The sequence below is a fragment of the Scophthalmus maximus genome, chromosome 4 (assembly GCF_022379125.1).
Source record: "Scophthalmus maximus strain ysfricsl-2021 chromosome 4, ASM2237912v1, whole genome shotgun sequence".
Classification (NCBI taxonomy): Eukaryota; Metazoa; Chordata; class Actinopteri; order Pleuronectiformes; family Scophthalmidae; genus Scophthalmus; species Scophthalmus maximus.
Genome location: NC_061518.1, coordinates 10,872,629 through 10,894,681, shown reverse-complemented (window position 1 = coordinate 10,894,681; position 22,053 = coordinate 10,872,629). Strand labels below are relative to the sequence as shown.

The 22,053-nt window shown below is 42.3% G+C and overlaps 1 protein-coding gene across 9 annotated transcripts in view; it reads left to right on the top strand.

Moving 5' to 3' along the window:
* Positions 1-22,053, top strand: part of apba2b (amyloid beta (A4) precursor protein-binding, family A, member 2b) — a 54,143-nt gene that overhangs the window by 22,796 nt on the left and 9,294 nt on the right. For 6 of the 9 annotated variants that reach the window (XM_047331425.1, XM_047331427.1, XM_047331426.1 and 3 more), the window contains 6 exons: positions 7,788-8,294; positions 9,320-10,491; positions 12,498-12,578; positions 14,033-14,072; positions 14,540-14,685; positions 20,496-20,531. In XM_047331425.1, the coding sequence (XP_047187381.1) occupies positions 7,808-8,294; positions 9,320-10,491; positions 12,498-12,578; positions 14,033-14,072; positions 14,540-14,685; positions 20,496-20,531 (1,962 nt within the window). In that variant the 5' untranslated portion in view covers positions 7,788-7,807. Of the gene's footprint in view, positions 1-5,787; positions 5,903-7,787; positions 8,295-9,319; positions 10,492-12,497; positions 12,579-14,032; positions 14,073-14,539; positions 14,686-20,495; positions 20,532-22,053 lie in introns of those variants that run through there. The other 3 variants (XM_047331428.1, XM_035627682.2, XM_035627683.2) reach the window with 3 other exon arrangements.

Genomic DNA, 22,053 nt, shown 5'->3' with positions numbered 1-22,053 from the left:
GTGCTGTTGTGCCTGAAGCGGCGAGATGGACACTGGCAGGCAGAATGGCGGGGAGCGAGCGTCGCGTCCTGTGCCATTCGTGCAGCGCACCGAGTCCGTGCTCTCTCCTTCTCTTCCTGTGTCCCGCGTTGCTCGCTTGTTGTCGTCCTGAAGTGAGTGGGAGGCTGTAAGGAGAACAAACGCTGAATCTCAATGAGACAGCTGAGGGGGAAACTCATTTTCTCGCTCTGTCTTTCTCTGATAGTGCTTTTTATTCTTTATTTACAATCCACATAACTCAGCATGGTCAGGCTATTAGACAATTCAACAACAGACTGTCCGTGTAATGATGCGGAAGTCTTGTAAGGGTAGTTTAATTAGTTGTACAGATGTACTCTTCGAGGTTCCAATGAACAGAGCTGACTCTAATAAAGATGATGGATTATCGGCAGCAGTGATTATTTCATGGACCATATAATTTTTTTTACATGCTTGTGAGGTCTCAGATATTAAGATTCTCCCCATCTCATCAGTTCCTTATGGGTTTTGTCTGAAAAATGAAAAAAATCTATATAGCACATTAGGAAAGGTGTGTGTTGCAGTTGTGCTTCCTCCAGTGAAAGAGGACGTAGGATGGACATCCTTCCTAAAAGGACCAAGGTTTCCTAGTTCGGCTTTATCTGACACATCGGTGTTTGACCAAAAGAGTTATATACTTTACATATTTCATACACTGGCTGACACAGTGTCCTCTGCTGCAGTATAAATAGTCCCTTACCCCTCCGAAGCAGAATCCGGTCAATAAAACCAAACTGAGTTTATTTTCCCGGTGAGCCATGTCATGGAGAAAGGATATGGTGCAAGTTCTTTTTTTCTTCGATCTGATCATTTGGCACAAAGTCTAAATCAGACCTGGTGTCGCATTTTCTCTGATGCCACGTCCTGTTCATCATCTGTCATTGAATATTTGGGATTAAATAACGATGCATCTCTCAAACAGAATTATTTTCAGAGTGATTTTTTATACTGACACAGTGACTGATAAATGTAAACAAATTACCACTGTAGGCCTTTGAATACCCTATTTTAATTTGCTTTCAACAACATAACCTCAACCCAATACTAATACGACATCTAATATGAATTGAAATGAGCAGTAAAAAATGGTGAATCCTTTCTACACATTTCATATATGGTTTAACTGAGTTTAGATTAATTTATCCTCCATTACATCCTGCAGGAAGAACTGCAGCAGACAAAAAGCAACAATTGTAAGCTCAGTACATGCTTTTCTCAGCACTGTCTGTGTGCGTGTGGGTCTGAGACAGACAGACAGAGAGAGAGGAAGAGAGCACCAAGCTGAAAGCACACTTCAATTGAAACCGCAATTTCCTCAGTAGGAGCAGGTAGCCAGGTCTTCATTTTTAGAAGATATGAAATAGAAATGATTCTGTCTCTCCATCCTCACGCTCTCTCTGGAAACTCACGGTGAACTCCTCCATATTCCATCCCTGTTTGTCTGCTTTCAACATTAAATTCAGCAGACGGGTCTCATCTCTTTTTTTTTTTTTACTTTCATTGTGACAAATGAACCCCAAGCATTGGTAAGACTGAATAGAACGAAAATGTATAATGGCCTCAAAATCTGTACAAAGGCACTCGCAGAACCATGGCAAAATGTAATAACTTTCAACGGCCGCCAGTTTAGTTGTTAATGGCAGTCACGATAACATTGAATTGACAACTGTATGTAGAGATTTGGATGTTGTTTGTACTTTTTCCATGCTTATTAGATCAACCTACTTGTTTGAAAAAAAATGTAAGAATGTTAATACCATGACAAAAACAAATATGTAATGTGCAGCAGAATCAGTTTGCCTACAGTCAGTCGGCCATAACACCTGCACGTTACAGTAAATAAAAAAATATAAAAAAGTAAATACTGCAATTGTGTTTTGTCATGAACTGATTTCTCAAACAATCCCTTCTATTCGGCTATACCTCAGAAAAAAGATGAAAAAGAAAGTATAAAAGAAAAAAGCATCAATGGCGGAGAGAAGAGAGATCAGAAAGATGTGATGATTCAGGAACAATGCAGAAAAAAATTAAGGTATTTTGCAGAATATGCATATTATTTCTCAGTTATGTTAAAACATGAAAAGAATCAACTGCAGGGTAAATAAATCTAATTAAAAAAAAGGGGAAATACAGAGCGAGACACTCATGGGTCAATAACAATGTGCTTTGTATAACAGTGTTTATCACTGTAGCAACCGCAACGGCCCTTTTGCTTACAGGATGCCTCGTTACTGAAGTGAACTTTAACAAGAGAGAACATGATGCTTAACCTTTTCCAGTGAGCTGCCTCTCCTCCCCTCCCACTCCTCCACTGTTGAGCTCACATATGGATGTTTCCCGATACTAAAGTCAAAACATGAGGCATTGGACATTGATTCCAGTGACCATTGACTCAAATGATCAGCAGCAGTTTGTTTCAGCACAAAACAGGTTTGGATCTAGAATTCTTTAATGGAAAGCCAGTCTGATCGGAACTAACATTTTTTTTTTCACTTAAAGAATGAAATTATAAGTAGTCCCACCTCAATATAGGCTAACACAACATTGGTGAAGCCAGGCTGCGGTGACATAGTTCAAATCAATATAAGAGTAATACCATAGAATATCTGATAATGATATTTATCAAGATACGCAACGTTAATGCAAAACATCTTGTATATAATAAGTACAGTATAATATAACTACTCAACTGCAGCTAAAAATCTTCCTCTTAAAATTCTGCTTTTCAACTGGGTGTTGAAAAGTTACCATCTACTTAATTCGTTTTCTTAATTCATATTTACTTAAAATCAGCTTAGAAGGATTCATTTGAACAGGACAGTTTTGTATGTTCACGTCATCGCGATAGGATTCCAGTAGAAGTTGGTCAATGAATTACTGAATAAGAAACATTAAACATGAAGAAGCAGATGTCATAGCTTGGTCACTGCTTTGTCATGATGAGTTATGATGACCTCAGTGATTTCTGCCATTAATTTCCCACAGTTTAATTATAGGATTTATTTGCACGTGTATTGATGGGATCAAGGGAGACACTTGTCTTACTGCATGTAAAGAAAACTGAAGGAGAACTTCCATGTTAGAGTTTGACTGACGCTAGCCTTTCTTCCCGGTCTTTCGCTCTGTCACCGGTCCTGTCCTCCCTTCCAGAGAGACATTAGTATTCCCCAGGCCCAGATACTCTGACTGAGCCATCTGCTGTTTTTGGACTGCCCGTCCTGCCCTCAGTCCTCTCCTCAGCAGTTCTTCGATGCACACACGCAGGCACACACACGCAGGCACACACACACACACACACACACACACACACACACACACACACACACACACACACACAGATATATATGGCAAACGGGGGGAGTGTTCAAAGCTTTATCTTACTGTAGCTGAAGTGTTCTGTGGCAGACACGAATAAGTCTGTCCATGGAGACGGCCCGGCACAAGTGGTCCCCCGCTATGGCTTTAAACCGAAAATTGGGATACTGCAGGCAGGCTGGTATACTGCTGTTAGTACTGCCAATGTGTGTGTGAAGTCTTTTTAGTGATGAAGGTAACAGCTTGAATCAGTGCCTACATTTTTTGCGCATTATGTGGGAGACAGGTACTGTGTGTGTGAGTGTGTGTGTGCAGGTGGGCTGAAGAAAGAAGTACACACAGTGATTGAATCAGCTGGATTCTGATTTCTTTTTTGCGGCAATCATTTGCTTCAGCCTCCTCATTTCCATTCAAGTTCCCTTGGGGCTAGAGCATATATCTCGGTATACATTAAGCCGAAGGCAGAGAAACAACCTGCCCAGGAGAGACTCACTCAGATAGTCTTTTCAACTCACATCTGTGGCCATGTGCAATTAGAGATCTTGTGGGAGCTAAACCGTATATACTTATATCGTTCTCACTTTGGAGTTGTTTTGTATTAGGTTCTGGAAAAGACTGGACTCTTAAATGCAGAAACCAGTGAGTGAAGACATGAGAAGTTTTTAAGGTGTTTAATAGAAAACTGGTAACAAGACAGTCAGGTCAGGAAATGTGAGGAAAAACAGGGCCAGAGTGTGTATCTCAACAATACTGACATATTAGAGTTATGGAAGAAAAGCTGTCCTCTTGACCTCCAGTTTAAGATGCTGATCAGGTAACTGCAGTATCCTCCCTCTGAGTTTCTGCCAGATATAAAATCCACTGGCCAAAAGAATATTTTAGCTGTAGAAGCAAGGAGAACCTATTTTATACCTCTCATCAATAGCACTATAAAACAACCCTTAGGATAAACATCCATAATTAAGTGAGGTAAAATCCATAAGATAAAAAAAGACCACCTACAATTTTGTCTGCAGTTTATGTCAGAAATGTTCTGGGAAATGCCTTGAATTTGTCAGAGACGTGGACGGATGCAAAAAGACAAACAGCATTATGAAAGCCAATTTCAACAACATTACTTCACATCACCTAATGTTGCTTCAAGCAGTAAGTAATAATGTTTCCTGCTTCATGTTACACAAGCTACAGACCACATCTAATGGCCACCTAACAGCAGATGTTCACATTTTGCACCTACATAAGAGGAAGTTACGAGACAGGGGGATGAACAAAATAACAAAATGACCTTACAGTGGGATTAACAAAACAAACAGGCTAATCATTAGTGTCACTGTGATTGCAAATTAATCTCGGAGCAAATTGAGAATATGTCAGATAAAATCACTGCAGTTGTAAAGTCTGGTCCCACCTTGGTCAAAGAGGAATAGGAAACGAAGCAGAAAATATACAAACTTTTCCGAAGAAGCAGACCTGACCTGATTCTGTGAGGTGGGCCCCCCCTCTAGCATTTCCTTCTATGGCAGATCAACATCGACAGCCGCTGTCTTCAGCTGACTGGAGCCACCTGTGTGGTCACTCATGGCCCTCTTGTCAGCTGCTGGCTCCTGGGATTTTCAACTAAACTAAGGATAATGTATTTAGCAGTGGGCTATAATAATAATTAGAATTCTGCCTGTAATGACAAATACGGTGCAGCTTGTATGCAAAGTCATAACTAGTGTGTAAGGATTGCAGTGTTTGTATATTCTTTCTATAGTTTCTTTGTTAGCTAAAATGCAAAAAGGAATACCAATATTTCCCTGAGAAATGTGTTTGTATTTTGAATAGGATAATTGTGCTCATACAGTGATATTGAGGGTTATGGTTTGGTTGGTTAGTTGGCAAATAGATAAACAAAATGAAAAAAAATGATGAAGGTGCAGGCATCTTCTGTGTATAAGCATAGCTGCACATGTTGAATGTCATGAAACATTCAAAATTAGTTCTAATGGTCCCGAGCAGATGGGGCTCTGTATCTTGTTATGGTGGTATTACCATTCATGTTCAAATACATGCAAATTCAATAAACGCAGTCGAATTAGGAACATGTGCCAGACAAAGCAGATTTGGGAAAAGCCACCTGGCTAGGGGCTTTCAAAACATTTCAAAATTTAGTTGGTAGTTGTAGTGGCAAAAAAACAAAAAACATGATGCAAAATACAAATGCAGCAACAGTCGGTGCAAAAAAAGCACCAGGAGCCAGCAAAGAGAAGGTCAAAGGGTATCGGTTCCCAGGGGATGCAGTTACCCATAGTTACCAATCCTTGCCCTCAGCTCGAGGGAATTGGCCGAGGCGGGGCCGGGTCTCTACTGGAGGATGCCCGGATATAATGTGGAGGAAGGAGTAGGGTGGAGTCAGGGAGGCACATGCTGTGTAGCAGCTGGTGGGGGAAGGGAGGAGCAATGAGATGGAGGGAAGGAGGGAGGATGGGGCCGTTGTTACTGCAGATCCCAGTGCTATTGTATACTGCATCCCAGCTAAGGACCTGAGGTAAGAAACAGTCCTGATATACATTTTGCTATATTTCATCCAGTGTAACAACTCAATACTAATATTGTATTATTGATTGATTATTATTATTATAAAGAATTGTTGTCTAGAACCAGTTACCATAGTATATTTATTGACAATGTGTTTGTGCCAGGTTATGCAGAGCTAATCAAACACTGTAATCACTGGTGATGGAAAATGTAATTATGGAGTGAAATTGGGGGAAAGCAGCAACAAGATATCTCTGAGGGCAGTTGTTCATGGCAACTGGATGGCACAACAGAGTGCATGTGGGGGTGGGGGGGGTGGGGGCACCAAGGGTGCAGTTGACAGAAAGAAATATACAGAGCACATACTCTGGATTTAAAATGTTTAATATTAGAATTGTGCTCCTGTAATCTGTTTGTATGTGTGTGTTGATGTCGGTTTGTTTGTTCAAGATTTATAGGAAACATTTATCTTGTTTTGGTACCTTTTTGTACTGGGAGAGGTAACGTTAATACATTTGTTCTCACTTGGCACAGGTAGATACTTTTGGTTGCTCTGAATATAAATAATACCAGTGCTAGAAAACCTTCATCTCTTTAAAAAACTGTCATTTTGATTTTGTCCACAACCAGTATAAAGCCTTTCTGGTAGAAAGTGGCACCTTTCCCCCAAACTTTTTTTTGATTGACACCTTAAACTACCTGCATTCTATAAGAACACAACTTCCAACCAACTGAAAGACAGTTGTCGGATGGTCGGTGGTTTGTTGCCCGGCTCATCAAATTCACATGCTGAGTTGTCTTTGGGCAAGACTCAACCCCAAATTTCCCCTGACGACTGCCAGCAGCAAGTGTCTGTGTCTGTGTGTGTGTGTGTGTGTGTGTGTGTGTGTGTGTGTGTGTGTGTGTGTGTGTGTGTGTGTGTGTGTGTGTGTGTGTGTGTGTGTGTGTGTGTGTGTGTGTGTGTGTGTGTGTGTGTGTGTGTGTGTGTGTGTGTGTGTGTGTGTGTGTGTGTGTGTGTGTGTGTGTGAGAGAGAATGTCAACTTTGCTGTTAGGGGCTTTGAGTGGTCAATAAGACTAGAAAACATATAAATGCAGTTTATACCATTATAACAGTTTAGTTATTACAATTTCACAGCTAATTATGTTGAAAATGATTCTCTTGAGTTTCATCATGCATGGTTTGTACTTGCTAACAACAGAGACATTTCTTTGTCTTCTCTCCTGCTCTACTCAACCCGCTCTCATGTAGGAGTAGCCTTCATGTCTCCCAGGTCGACCATTCTCACTTACAGAGCTACTGAAGAATCAATAAAAGTCGTGATTGAACTGATCGTCTGCAAGCCCATTGGTATCAGTGCAGATGTGCAGCACCTTTGAGGAGATGACCTTGGTTTAACTATCGATCCTTTGTGTTGCGGTGTCCCTTTGGGTTTGTGTGAAGAAAGACTCTGCTCTATTTGAAGCCAAAGTTGTGCTAAGGAGGCACAAAAGCACCTCTCTGACTACAGATAAAGTAAACCAGTGACTGTCATGTCGAATTACGGTAATAGCTTGTTTCTTCAGGCCGAAAATATGTTGCAGTTGTTTGCAGATTGTAGGAAAAAACTGAGGGATGAACGGAGGACAGTGTTTGTAAGGGTGCACTGTACTGCACTAAATTTGCCATTTCGATGAGGGGTTAGGGTATGCATTTGCTTGTCCAGCTCAAAAACTCACAGTTATATTTTTAGTACTTAAAAGCTTGAAAGCTTACTGAATTTACTGACTACTTACTGACTAAGCATTATATTTTATATATATGTTTCTCACTTGTGTATGCATTTGCATGTTTGGATTAGCAGTTGTATTTGATGAAGCTCTTAAGCTGTGCCCTGTGTCTCTATCTATTTCCCAGGATCAAACCAATGAAAATGCATGGCCTGTAAGCCGCCAACTATGGCTCACAGGAAGAGGCCTGGGACATGTGAAGGAAACAGCATAGCTGCTCCAGGCCCTGTCTCCTGTCCCGCCGCTCATCCTACAGAGCCATGTGATCTGAAGCCCCTCCCTCCTCGTCAACGCCCAGTTCGCTACCCAAAAGTGTCACATGATCCGAAACCCCTGCCCCGTTCCTGTAAGGCACAATATCCTCCTACCAAGTCTCAAGAAGGGGGTCGCAGTCGTTCAGACGTGGATGTAGACACAGAGGTCGAAGTGAAGCTGTACAGCAACCAAGCAGACCCCGAACGGGATGATCAGCGGCCAGCAACACCCCCTGTGCCGGAACATCAGCATGAACTTGAACAAGAACAAGTTGTGCATGGCCAGGTGGACTTCCGTGGCGGAGCTGACAGCCTGGATGATGACTCCAGCTCTGACTATATCAACAACACCTCAGATGACGAGGAAGACTATGATGATGGTGAGTGTGACGTCAACAATCATTGTTGTTCATCATGGAAGAATGTTTCCTTAAATTCTCCTTACATTTGTTTTGTGATTCTTTAATGGTGTTTTTGTTGTGTTTGTCTTGTTATTTTGATTTTATCTCCCAAATGGCTCTCAAATGGCTCTTGAAAATTAACATTTACAGAAACATTGATTCATCTAAATTCCCAACAACTTTTGTTATGCACAATGTTGAGGTTGACAAAAAGATTATCCTTATGTTGCAGCACAGATTTTATTGTAGTCATCTGTCTCTGTTGAGCAAACACTCAACTAAAAGAAAATGTGAAAAGCAAATACAGGAACGCAGAAAAAATAAGTGAAAACTCTAAAGAAATAGCCAAACAGAGACTGCACCATCACAGAAAGAAGATGAAGAGGTTATTCAGGAGTCTGCCATGCGAGCAGCTCGTGGTGTTTTAAGAACATCAGCATGCTAACATGCCCACAATGACAGTGGTGCTCTGCTGGTGCTCATGGAAAACACCTGCTACCAGAGAACTGTCTTTTAATCTTACATTTTCATGCAAATCTGTCCATAACTTTTTGAGTAATCCTGTGAACAAACAGACAAACTAAATCAATCACATAATCTCCTTAGCGGAGTTAATAATACTAATCATCAAATAGATTATAATTCATCCGGAGGGGGACATGAATGTCTGTATTTCATGGCAATATATTACATTTTTATGCATATACTATTTCATGGCAATCCATCCAATAGAGATATTAAATAAAAAAACAATAATGGCTCATGGTGGCACTAGAGGACAATTTACAAAAGTCGATGAACCATGAGCATCGTTGAATTTAAGGGCGATCCATTCAAGAGTTGTTGAGATGTTTCAGTCTGGACCAAAGCAAAGTGGACTGACAGATCTAAAGGATCTTTTTTTGATTCATATTTGAAGTGATTCAGTGATAGTTTTTCATCTTGATAAACAAGCCCTATATATTAAAAAAAAAAAAATCTGTTTGTGATTATAAATGGCCCAGGACTGGCAGAGGAGGACGAGGGTGTGACCTACTACATCCGCTACTGCCCAGAGGACGACAGCTACCTGGAGGGTATGGACTGCAGCAGCCAGGGAGACTGCAACCACAGCCAGAGTCCCAGTCAGGGGGACTGTGCCGGCAGCGTGCAACCAGAACCCCACACTGATGAATGCCAGGAGGCTGTGGAAGGTTGGACTGAGGAGGGAGAGGGTGAGGGAGAGGTAAGACAGGAAAAATGGGTGGAAAATGAGGAGGGAGAGGGAGCAGTTAGGGAAGAGTGGAGAGAGGATGAAGAAGAGATGAGGGAAGAGTGGAGAGAAGATGAAGAAGGGGTGAGGGAAGAGTGGAGAGAAGATGAAGAAGGGGTGAGGGAAGAGTGGAGAGAAGATGAAGAAGGGGTGAGGGAAGAGTGGAGAGAGGATGAAGAAGAGGTGAGGGAAGAGTGGAGAGAGGGCGACGAGAGTGCCAGGCAGGAGTGGAGAGGGGAGGGCCAGGTCAGGCAAGAGCAGTGGGCAGGGCGAGAGAGCCACAGGGTGGAGGAGTGGGAGGAGGGAGAGGGGGAGGTTCGCTGTGAAGTGGTGGAGCAAGATCCGGACGAGCAGATATACAACGGAAGACCAGAACCCATCCTGGACCATCATCACCACCACAAACCCTGCCTGCAAGACACGCCGCACAACCGAGGTGAAGAGGAGGAGGCAGAGAGCGAGGAGTACTGTCCCAATGAGGAAGAAGAGGAGGAAGGTGAAGAGGAGGAGAGACACGGAAGGGCCTACACTGGAGACTACTATGCCCCCGAGGACAATGGGAACTCAGTGCACGTCTCTCCATACCGTAGCCGTAAAGTGGTGGTGGTAGAGGGGGAGACGGGGGAGGAGGCGGAGGAGGACATTGACCAAATTGTTGCCGAGATCAAGATGAGTATGAGCATGGGGAGTCTGAGCAGTGGTACAGACCAAAGCCCGGAGGAGCTGGCGCTGGACCCTGCGCCAAGTGACTACCCTCACGCCAAGCCTGACCCAGCCCCCTACCCACCAGCTCACCACCGACACGACAGCAGACCAAAGTCTCTGAATCTCCCCTCCATGCACCACAACAACCCTGAGCTCCAGAGGGCAATCAAGGCGCATCCATGCTCCCCTGAAGACAGGCAGAGATGGTCACAGGAGCAGGTGAGCTGTCCGTATTCACACACATAGACAGAATTATACTGATGATGTCGGACCTACATCTATCTGATAGGACCTGTTAAGAGCATCACCACAGAACTAAATTAAAGTGTTGTTCATTATCAAGCTACATTGTGGCTTTATTTACTTTGATATGTAGTGACTGCGACAGTGGAAAAGGTTTGTCTTGTGCCTTGTTTCTGTCGAAGCCTCCATCACGATCCAGAGACGATATGTACTGATAAAATGTAATGCCGTGTAGCAGAGGAGCTGCAGATAAGTTACAGGTGACATGTTACTCATCGCCATCCAGACAATAGCTGGAGCCTCACCCCTCCCCCAAGTTACCTTGAGATGTCCTGCTCCTCATCTCTCATGAAGGCAGTGTAGTCACGAAACACACACACACACACACACACACACACACACACAGACACTTACATAGTCTCAAACACATGCCGCGCTCGCCCCATCTCCTAAAAGTCGGATGGTAAAAGGAGAACAGGGATGGTCTCCTGCGGGCTTCCTGGTGATACACACCTGCTCCACATTGTGCACATGTGCTTACACATTTGCTGTGTGCGCCTCATTTGTAACATAGAACTGGGTCACACTGTGTAACTAGATTAAAATGAAAGAAGCACTGTACACTGCAGATTCATACGACTCCTAGATTCACTAAGATGATTCTTGGGTTTATGTCCTCTGCTGTCAATGGAATTTTCTCTGTGCACCACTTCAACAAGACCCTTGGATGAACCAGGACAACAATGAATAAAAAAAATAAAAAAACAGCTTTGCTTTGTGGGGATAAAAGATTATTTTAATAGAAGAGTTATGAAACAGATGCAAGTCATCAAGGTTCACAGTCTGTTGGTGAGACACATTTGAGTAAAGCAAAGTATTACACATCTATCTATCTATATATCTATCTACCTATCTATCTTTCTATCTTTCTATCTATCTTGTGTGCAATAGCATAGCCTCAGTTATGAAACATTCTGCTAGATTTGTTCTGTTGTGTACACGTGCACGTCGGTAGAGGCTGACGGTCCTTTCAGTACTGACCTTGTGGATGTTGCTGTCATTATGTTGATCGATTCAAAACCATGTTGTGCAGATTTATTTATTTATGATGAAGTTCTACATCTAGCCGCTTTAACATTCGTTATTACAGATTGAGGCATGTATAAGGTTTAACTGTGGATTCACTAGATATTCTTCAAATGAAGATAGTTTTGTAGAACATTGTATTCCATCCCATCCAACAACAACAACAACAACAACAACACAAAACTCATTAATTTAATGGTTGTTTCCACAACTGAGTCGGGCAACACAATGAATACTGATATGGACTGTATGTTTCGATCTCTTTTTTGTAAAGGATGTCCACTGATGTCATGTTTGTACTAGTAATTAATTTCATTTGCAGATGCACAACAGTGCTTCTTGCGCCTCTGAATTTCACTCTATCTCTGCCACTTCGGGGAGCAGGAGGATTTCATTGGCAGGAGGATTTCATTTCAGACAGTTAAACAATTGAATGTTAATGAGCAGTAGCGGACTGCAAAGCGGATATCCAGGGGAATAAATGTAATCCTCCCTCTGTGTGATTATATGCTGGACATACTGTATGTGTTAATATATGTGATGAGAGGTGAGACAAAAGGAAGAGCTGGCTGGAGGACAAGTGAAAGACAAACCGTGTGATGGCGTTTTAAACCGGGACTGCTTGTTTTCCTCAAAAGATTGGTGATTTTAGGTAAACACTTAAAATAGATATACCCACTTCAGAGCAAAAGCAGAGAGAGGTATTTGTTTTACATTAGCCCAGAGGATTTTCATCCACACGTGAGACCTGACCTTTCCTCCAAACTGAAACCCCTGCAGCAACATTCCAACCGGCAACAGAAACAGAGAGGGAATGTTGTGCAGTGTGTTATTTAGTTTTTATCCTCTTCTACTTCCTACTCACTTACGACTGTTCCTCTGTGGTGACCTGCCAGGTGAGCAACGGTGCAGAGCAGCCCAGAAAACAGCAGCGCTCCGACCTCAACGTTCCCCTGGAGAACAACAATGTGCCAGAGGTAAGACGTCGCAGCGTTTTCCTTCATCACCCTTTAGGTCTGTTGTGAGGTCGTTAACACTTACAGTTGAGAGGGTGGCGTTGTTTACGTGTGCGTGCCTGTTTTCGTACATGTGCGTGTGACTGTCTGCGTACATGAGTAATTGTGTAATTACAACATCAGCTCATGTCCTCTGCCCACAGCCTGATAGCGTTCCTGGTAATTTAGTAGCGTGTCTGTTTACGGTTTTATGAGAGCCATTTTTCACCGAGGCGTCTGCTGAGGATGCTTCCTGTTCAGGCTCCGCCCACATTACTTTGTCCTTGGGTGGTGTAAGCTCTTATGAACGTGTAGCGAGCAGCATGCAGTTGATTCCAGTGTTTGGATCTCATGAAACTCTTTACGATTCACAGCTCGCTCCGTCTCTTGTCTGTAGCTTTCTCCTCCCTCTTTTGAATCCCGTCTTCCACCCCCTTCAGTCATGCCGATGTGTGAAGTGGATGAGTGATGATTTGCACTTGCCCTCCCTCCCACTTTTTCAGTGCCCTTGAGCAATGTGCATGTACCCATCTCCTGTAGCAGTAGACGTACTGAGGTGTAAATGCTGTACGAATTCAGGGCAGGGCTACGCTGAAAAAGAGTAGAAATGCCTGAATATTTATGATGCCTATTCTAAGTCAAAGCACCAAAGGGAATTGCTCTTCAGGGATAGCTTTCTCCACAGTTCAGCTGGCCTTTTGGCCAATACAGTACATGACAAAACTTTGTAAATGTGTTGCGTCATCAATCTTTTAATCCAGGTGAGGTGGGGTCGTTTTGCATCTCTGCAGTCAAGTAGAACCATGTTAAATCTGCTACTGAAAGACATATTGATGCCAATGATGGAGAGATGAAGTCATAAAAACAACAGTTATTGTAGTAGCAGATTGACCCTCACACACACTGTTCACGCAGGATTTGTTGTCATGATAGTTGCTGGAAAACCAGCTACCAGCCAAAAATAGCAGGATGGCCTCATGTCATGTACAATAAGAATTTGCTCTTGGCAAGGTCACAGACGGATAGCATTCACTGTTTTGCAATCACGGAAGTAAAGCACAATACAAATGTAACCTGTCCTTTCTCAGACTGTCTTAAAAAAAGAGAGAAATGGTTTCACAGGATGGGACGTTTCTTTACCTCGCAGAGTCTCGCCTCATCCCACGTTCTGACAGATGCGTTAGTCAAGGCTTGATGTAGGTCGCCTCTTAAAAATGAATAGAGCGGGAATTGCTGCATGATTCCATAATCTGACATATGCTTTTTAAATACAGTGTTGTACATGAAGAAAAGCAGCAGCTCCGTGCCTTACAACATTTCACAAAGTGAAGCATTAAGGGGTTTGATTGGTTCATTTGAGACTCAAGGGTCATATTAAATTTACTGTAAACCTCTTCACAACAATTTATCTGTCCTATTCTGTTTTTGTTTTACAGCCAACAAAGAAGGTTGCGTCGTTCCCCAGCTTTGTCGATGGTGAGTTAATCTCTCTGCACACCTTCTTGGTGATGAAATCAAAATATTGTAATTGCATGGATGGAACAGTACCAAGTATTGGTTTGCCTTCAGTCTGTCACAGCACAGGCTTGATATAATTCTGCCAGCGCTCGCTCTCTCTCTGCCTCTGGGCAGATATTGGGTCTAATCATGTGTGAGGGGCTGAGTTGCCTGTCTGCTCCCTGAGAGTCCACATCTTCATATCACAGACGCAGATTAATCTCAGCCCAGCCTCCCGGCAGCACTGCACCTCCATTAGCTCACAGCCAGTGGCCATCTCCCTGCTCAGTTCCAACCAGCCTGTTATCAACATCTCTCCATCTCCAGAGCAAGAGTTTTTGGCTCTCTTCCTCCACACAGCACTTTGACTGTAGTGATTACAACACCGTCTCCTTCCACCATGTCTCCCCGCTAATCACCATCCTCTCTGCCTCCCTCTGGCCCAGTACCAGGACCGTGCGAGCCAGAAGACCTGATTGATGGAATTATCTTTGCTGCTAACTACCTGGGGTCCACTCAGCTGCTGTCTGAGAGGAACCCGTCCAAGAACATACGCATGATGCAGGCGCAGGAGGCTGTCAGCAGGGTCAAGGTACTGAAAAATAAAAATAAAAACACTCACATCCAGCCACACTGACTCGAACGTGCTAACTGGTCGGAATCATGCCAAGAAACGTAAAACTGCTTTCAGACTTGCTTCCTGAAGTCCGGACATTTTCCTGAGATTTTTTACGGTGGGGCTGTGTGTGAGGACGAGTATGTCCTCAAATGTTTCTCCGGATATTTTCTGGAACTTTTCCCGCCAGCCATTTCATTAAATTCCCGGGAAATGTCAGAGTGAGCCCATGTGAGAATACAGCAGGAAAATCTCTGGAAAATTCAGAGAGAGCGAGTGGCAGTGTTGATGACTGCAAACAAAAACACTGCTTTCCGTAGTGTCGGCCTCCTGCTGCTCTACCGGACGCCACAGAATATTCCGTAAAATGTTCTTGTTGGTGTAAAAACGTCTGACTCGGACAATCTCTTGCTTTGGTCGTCATCTGTGAAAGGCAGAACTCTTCCTTTCAGAACTCTGAAAACAGCTGTACAGCATCTTTCCTTAATCATGTTTATTTCAGTTATGCCGTTGTTTTTGTATCTATCCCTTTGGTCCCTTTTTGACAAAAAGCCCAGGAAACTAACCTCAGAGGCTTAGAGGGAATTTCTACTGCATAGTTTTTCCCAGGGGACCAAAAACTTATCAAGGAGCTTCCCTGCATTTTGACTAAAGAAACCAGAGGCTAAATTTAGTCCCTGTATAATGGTGTCTGGTCCTGGAGTAATACTTTAGGTGCTGTCGGTAAAATGCAGCTACTGCAGCTGCTTCTTCTTGTGTAAAGCTTCATTCACAAAATAAGGAAGTGATGGATGACAGGCGTGCACTTTGTGTTGTTTATTCACATTAAAACCAAAGTTATGTTGTTGGCTTTTGGAACAGTTACAAAAAACAAGAATGATTTATTGAACAAAAGAGAAAGCCTGGAAGCGAGTTCATGTGAGAGACAGAGCAGTGGTGAAAGAACAAAGAGCTTGTACTAGAAAAACTAAACTTTGCTCTGCAGCAGAAAGAAAATAACCATAAAACAGTCAGTAGAATTGTCCGTGTGGAGACGGGCTTGTTTAGTTTTCACTCTGCTTTTTAATAATTTATTACATCAAACTAATACATCAAAGCACAACAGGATCACTGTTCTTCAAACAACGCAGCAGTTTTCTAATTTGTCATTTGTTTAATTTTCCTAATCTTACACAGTTCTTCAGACCAGGTGGAAATGCAAATAGGAATTTGCTGGAGGGGCTTTTAGTTTCCAAATGTTTTTCCTTTGGTCCCTTAATTGCTGAAACTATTTAATAGTCCCATTGCGCAGTCCTGATTAAGTCTGAGCAGCTGTGAACATTTGGGAAATTATTCAGATAATTGACTGAAAAAAGCAATGGCTTTGATTTAGACAACAATGACAGAGTCACCCTGTTGTTGTTTGTAATTTACATTTACACGCCTTACGTTTGAGCAAGTTGGGAAGTCCAGCGGACACTGTAACTTAGATATTACTATCAATAAACACAGATGAGAGAGAGTTTCTCTTAGCCTCATGTCGATTATTGATTACTAATAACTACTGCTGTCTGACTGCACAATTAAAAAGGCTACACAAGTCGTCGCAGCCTTGTTGTTTGGTTTGACCAATCAGTAACACAGTGACACAGTCCAGCCCCGTAGTTCCTGAGTCATCGCAAAGTACTAGAACCAGAGATTGAACTTTTTTTATGGCAGAAACTAAAATCCTATCATGTTTCCTGAGTACCACAGGATCCTACAATGGCTATTTAAGAGCCTGCTGCCTGGTTTAGCTTCACAGTGTGCTGTGCCAATAATGACATCATCACATCTCCTGCATCCAGCTAAGGTGATGGTGGACAACTGGGGTCAATCATAGAATTATTGATTAATAATTAACGTTGTCAATTAACAATATGTGTTGTAGTGATGGAAGTTTAGTGAAGTTGGCCTATTTCAATGGCTCGTACATTTGGCCACTGGCCAATTTTGGAGCTGGTCTGGAGGTGTTTTTAAGTTGATTTGTGTGTTACAGCAGCAAGGTGGATAGAAAAAATATAAAAGCAATAACATATGTACAAAATATAAAATGTAAACACTATATACTTACAGTGGTTACGATAATTGCACATGGAGTATGGAATATTGCTGCCTCACTCTGAATGAGCTTTTTAAAAAGGTGTCAGTTGCCTTATAGTAGCTCTCCCCTGTGGTGTCAGTTGCCTTGTTGTTGTTTAAGCTGCATTTGTCCAGCAGCTTTACATGGCTAATACTGCATATTTAACCCTATTTGTCATACAGTATCTGGATGCAACTTTTCATATTTCAGACATACTGTGGAAATGGATTCATTTTTACAAACTCAAGCGCACAAGTGAAACCCCCCCCCCCCCCCCCCCCCCACTGTTTCAGCATGTTGCTTTAATGTTTTATCATTTGTGCTTAATTGCCGCACATCTTTTTCACATGAACATCAGGGCTGTTTGGTTCTGCAGCAAAGCATTATGGTCATTTACAAGGCGTGAGTGGCCTTAGGGCAGCTAAAGACCTGAGGCAGATCAGGCCGTATGGCAGGTGTTTGACACAGCCGGCAGGTTAATGGGACCGCTGACATGTGAACCTTATATTTCCCTCGCTGACGCAAGCTCCCTGCTGTTCTCCATTTTGTTGTGATGAGGATGTCCCAGTGCACTCTCGGAGAAATAAGGTGGATGGATGAGCTGGACTCATATTGTTCCTGATGAGCTTGATTATTTTTATCATCGCTGTCCACACTGCTCGTGTCCAGCTTCACAGAAACTCCAGATTTCCCACTTTCGGGAGAGGGCATTTCAACTTTTTTGGCGTTTCTCAAAAAGTTGTCATCTCTCAGCCGTGAACCTCGGAGACCAGATGATCATGTGTGATCAGATAAAGTTGTTTTGTGACGTGATGACTTTAGTGCAGCACACATGTTTTGGTGCACAGTTGCTTCCCAGTCACTCGTCTCCTTTATAACCCACTCATGTGAACACAAGCTTAGCTGAAAGAGAGACGGGTACGAGTTTGAATTATTAGGTCAGATGTCATGATCGAGTTGCAGTTGCATGATGTCAGCAAACATTAGAGTTATGTAAAAGTCAGCCAGTTTCAATGAACTCTCACTCTTTGCAGTGAAGCGATTTGTTTTTGGTTGCATTGGCTTCTGCTTTAGCCACATTTTGAAAGGTTTATGTATCATTTAGTAAATGAACATTTAATTTGATTCTGTAATCAAGAGACAGACTCAGATGATTAAGTGCCTGTTCCATACTTCAATAGTCCTACCACTAAGCCCTAAAGGCTTCTGTGATTTGTTGTCATTTGTTCCACTTCTACTTAGGATCGAGGGTTATTGTTCCACATGCAGGCTCAAAAATGCAAAATCGCTTGGAATACGATCGAGATTCAATTTTGCAGGTCAATACAATGGCAGAAATAGGGTACGGATATAAAAAACAAAACTACTTTTGACTCGTTAGTTTCAGGAATACACAGCATACGATATGTAATGGTGTTGAAAAGAAAGAAATCTCTTTCAAATGTTACATGTTGACAAGCACATTACCTGAATGAAACATTGGTTAAATCGAAAAAAGCAAAAATATGATGATGAGCGGAAAGGGAATCATTTTTGCTGTTTAAGTTGTCGAATTTTAGTCAGTAAATATTGGATTAAAGAAAACAGGTCAGGAATAGCGTCAACTACAAAACATTGGCAATTAATGGCCAACCTTTTTTTTGTTGACGCTATTCCTACAGACCTACAGACACTTTTCAGTCCAAACCAAAAACCCTTGGTGTGTTTTGATATTGACCTGCAGTATGGTAATACATGGTCGGCATCATAACCATGAATGTGCCAACAAAAAGTTTTCTAGTTTAAGATTCATCCCGAAAATTGGTGTTAACTCCACCTTGAAACGGTCACAACCTGAAATGAGAAGGCGCTCTGAGACAAATGGACAGGCTCTGTCAGGTTGGCTGGTTCCAGTCTAAAAGCCCTTTACAGCTCAGAGAGGATGTCACCATGTCCACATCTGTCCGACCTGTGGCTGATTAAACGCTCACTCCCTCCCTCTCTGTCATGTCACAGTCTTGTCAGGATGACACCATGGCAACAGTTAGCTTTCACCTCTTCACTGCCGCCTCCTGCGTGGAACAAGTCCAGCGGACAAGAAGTCGTCCATTATCTCCTCGACTGGTCATGCGCAAATTAATAGCTGCGCAGCAAACATCATTTAACTTTTGACATTTAAATGGACACTGTCGACTCCGCAAAAACCCGACTTACCGTCATGCCTGCAGTGTCGATCAGCCATCCGTGTATATTGGCTCCAAAGCAACCGGCATCCGGACAAGTTGTGTGTACAAGGGCAGGAAGGCACTTTGAACCCTGTAGTCCTGAACTGAGCGAAAAAGAAAAAAAAAAGGATGCCACATAAACTGTAGCTAGCCTGTGTAGGTTATTTATGCAGATCTTTTTTGCACGGTGCTCTGTTTGATGTAATATTTATGCAGCTTCACTCCCCCCTCACTCTTTCCTGCTGTTTAACCCCCCCCCCCACTCAGCTGCTCAGCAGAGCAGTAGATGCCGCTGAAAGCCTCAGATGCCTGTCTTTGCTTGAGAGCCGGTCACGGAGGAAGAAACTTTACAAAGTGAAACCCCGAAAAAAAGACTCCTCCCTTTGGGCTGTTTACTCTGCTCTTTTTCATTTTCATTTCCACCAACGCTCGCGTTCTAGCTGTTGTAGCGCTGCACAGCGGCTCGGGAAAACACCCAGCCTCGCGCCCGGAGACGTAGTGGGGGTCAACATGCTTTTTCCGTCTCGTCAAAGGCAGACGAACAGAGGGGGCAGCCGCTCTGCTTGAACCTTACACAAAAGATGTCTTATCAAAGTCCAACAACTGCAGGGCAACCTCCAATAACCCAATTCCCGATGAACTAATCAAACACATTAAGTGTGTTAATCTGCCTCCATTTTGATCCGAGCTGTGTTAGTGACTCGACCTTGATTTTGTTTTATGTGTAATCTTTTTCTCTTTGATGCGGTCCAGACAACAAAACCCTAAGCACACATTTTAAATCCTTGCTCAGGGCTTTATCTCCTCCCCTGCCTCTGTGAGTGTGGTTTATTGTTTTCTTTGCTGGTAATGCTGTCTAGACCCATACATACAACCCATCCCGAATCATTGGCTCTGTCGTTTCTATGTAATGCCTCTGGCAATGGGAGCTTTGCCACCTGCCCTTTTTTTTTGGTAAATATTCTGACCACAAAACTGACACTGGAAATGTTTAACAGATCAGAAGAAATAAACAAAAACATCCCAAAACCCTCTCAACCTTCCTGAATGAGCTTCATATAGATGTCAAGAATGCAGGTACCGTGTCAATCCCTGTCTGCACGCTTTTGATTTGCTGTGTTTAAAAGAGAAAAAAAGCAATTATTACTCTCTGGTAATTGCTGTTTTGATTTGTATCTGATAACCAACACGGCTGTGCAAAACGCTATCTCCCAAAACACACACACACGCACGCACACACACACACACACACACACACGCACACGCATATTCAGGTGCACTCACCACCTTTCTCTCTCTCGTTTCTTGTCTTTCTGTCCCTCTATAGCACACCTGCCGCTTGGTTTGAGGCTTTATTGTCTTACCTTCTTTTATTCACCTTCTTTATTTCCTCCTTCTCCTCCTCCTCCTCCTGTTTTTTGTGCTCCTGTATCCGCTGACCCTTTCCCGTCCCAACGCCCGCCTGCCCGCCTGCCTGCCAGAGGGTACAGAAGGCTGCCAAAATCAAGAAAAAGGCGGTGTGTAATAAACAGAGTAATAAAAAAAAGCCCTTAAGCCACTCCCCCTCCACTCTCAGCTTTTCTTTATCATTTGATTTGTGCCTGTCTTGTGTCTGTGCATCCTCTCTCATCTTTGTCTTGCACATTGATTAAAATCTGTGTTAGGTTTTTTCCCCAGAACAATGCATGCATGCTATGCATTTTGGCAGGGACAGGCTTTCACAAGTATAAAGGTGGTAACATTTCACAAAGTGTAGTCACACTAAAAGGTTTAAACGTATATATTAAGATTTTACAGTAATGTTAGTCAAAATCTCTCAATATCAGTAAAAACATCAGCGTTGATACTGACACAAGGCACAAGACTGAGGAACTGCCAAAAAGCCAAATTTAATAACAACATACTGACATGATTTTTCATGTGACCACACGGCAACAGAAGAATCTCCAGTCAATATTATCTCTGGTTTCTATTAATATTATTACGGTATATCAACCTGTGTAATAACCTGTGGGACTTGTAAGCCGTCAACACCATAACATGAGATCATAAATGTAAAAACATTTAGGTATTGTTAAACAATAACCACTTATCCAAGCTCAAATATATTTGTCTGATGTATAATAAGTTCCAGCTTTTTTTAACTCTCTAACTGAGGGCAGGGTTTTCAAGTGATTTAATTGATAAATTGTTATTTATAAAATTCTGAAGTTAACTTAAGTTCCTTCACTAAAGTTTAAGAATCAAAAGCGGAAGAGGATTTGGTGTTTTTGGTCTCACGGTTTTTCAGCCAGTAAATATGTCCACCAGCCAGTAGGCACGGTTTCCTCACATTACGAATAAGATAATTGGATATGACAGAAATTACAATACTGTGCTTTTTATTTTTAAGTTTTGATGACATACGGAATATAACTAACCAACTTCATTTTAGCTGAGAGAAAATAAAAAAAACATGTCATCAGCCGCGCTAATGTTTGTTTGCAAAAACACTATTAACACTCTTTTGGAGTACTTATCCGTACATTGTATTTTCATGACTTTGCCCTCAAGTTAGTTAAATTATGTATTTGAGAGATTTTGATTCAGTGCAAGTTTTTTTTTTTTTTGAACATAGTTTACAGAAGCTAAATCTGAAAACAAGTCCCTCAGTAATTCTCATTCATATCTTGCTTCTTTTCCCTCCAGTACTGGAGGGAGGAATCATCTGGGAACAACCACCGCTCTTACTGAACGAATTTCGGACTTAATGTTATTAAAAACCAAAGAGAGATAAAAAGAAAAGAAAAAATCAAACAAACATTCCACATTGTTTAAAGAAATGGTTTGTTGTTGGGAGCACTTTGTTTTGTTTCACTGTATATTTCTGTTATATATTTGTATAACTTGACATCACAGTTAGACTTTGATCCAACAATGGTAAATATCAGATAGTGTCCACTTTCAGAATCACTAAATCGCTTCCTTCTGGAATTATCTGACTAAGATCATTTTTGCTCGAATGAAAAACCTCCGTAGACCTTTATGCATAAAACCCAC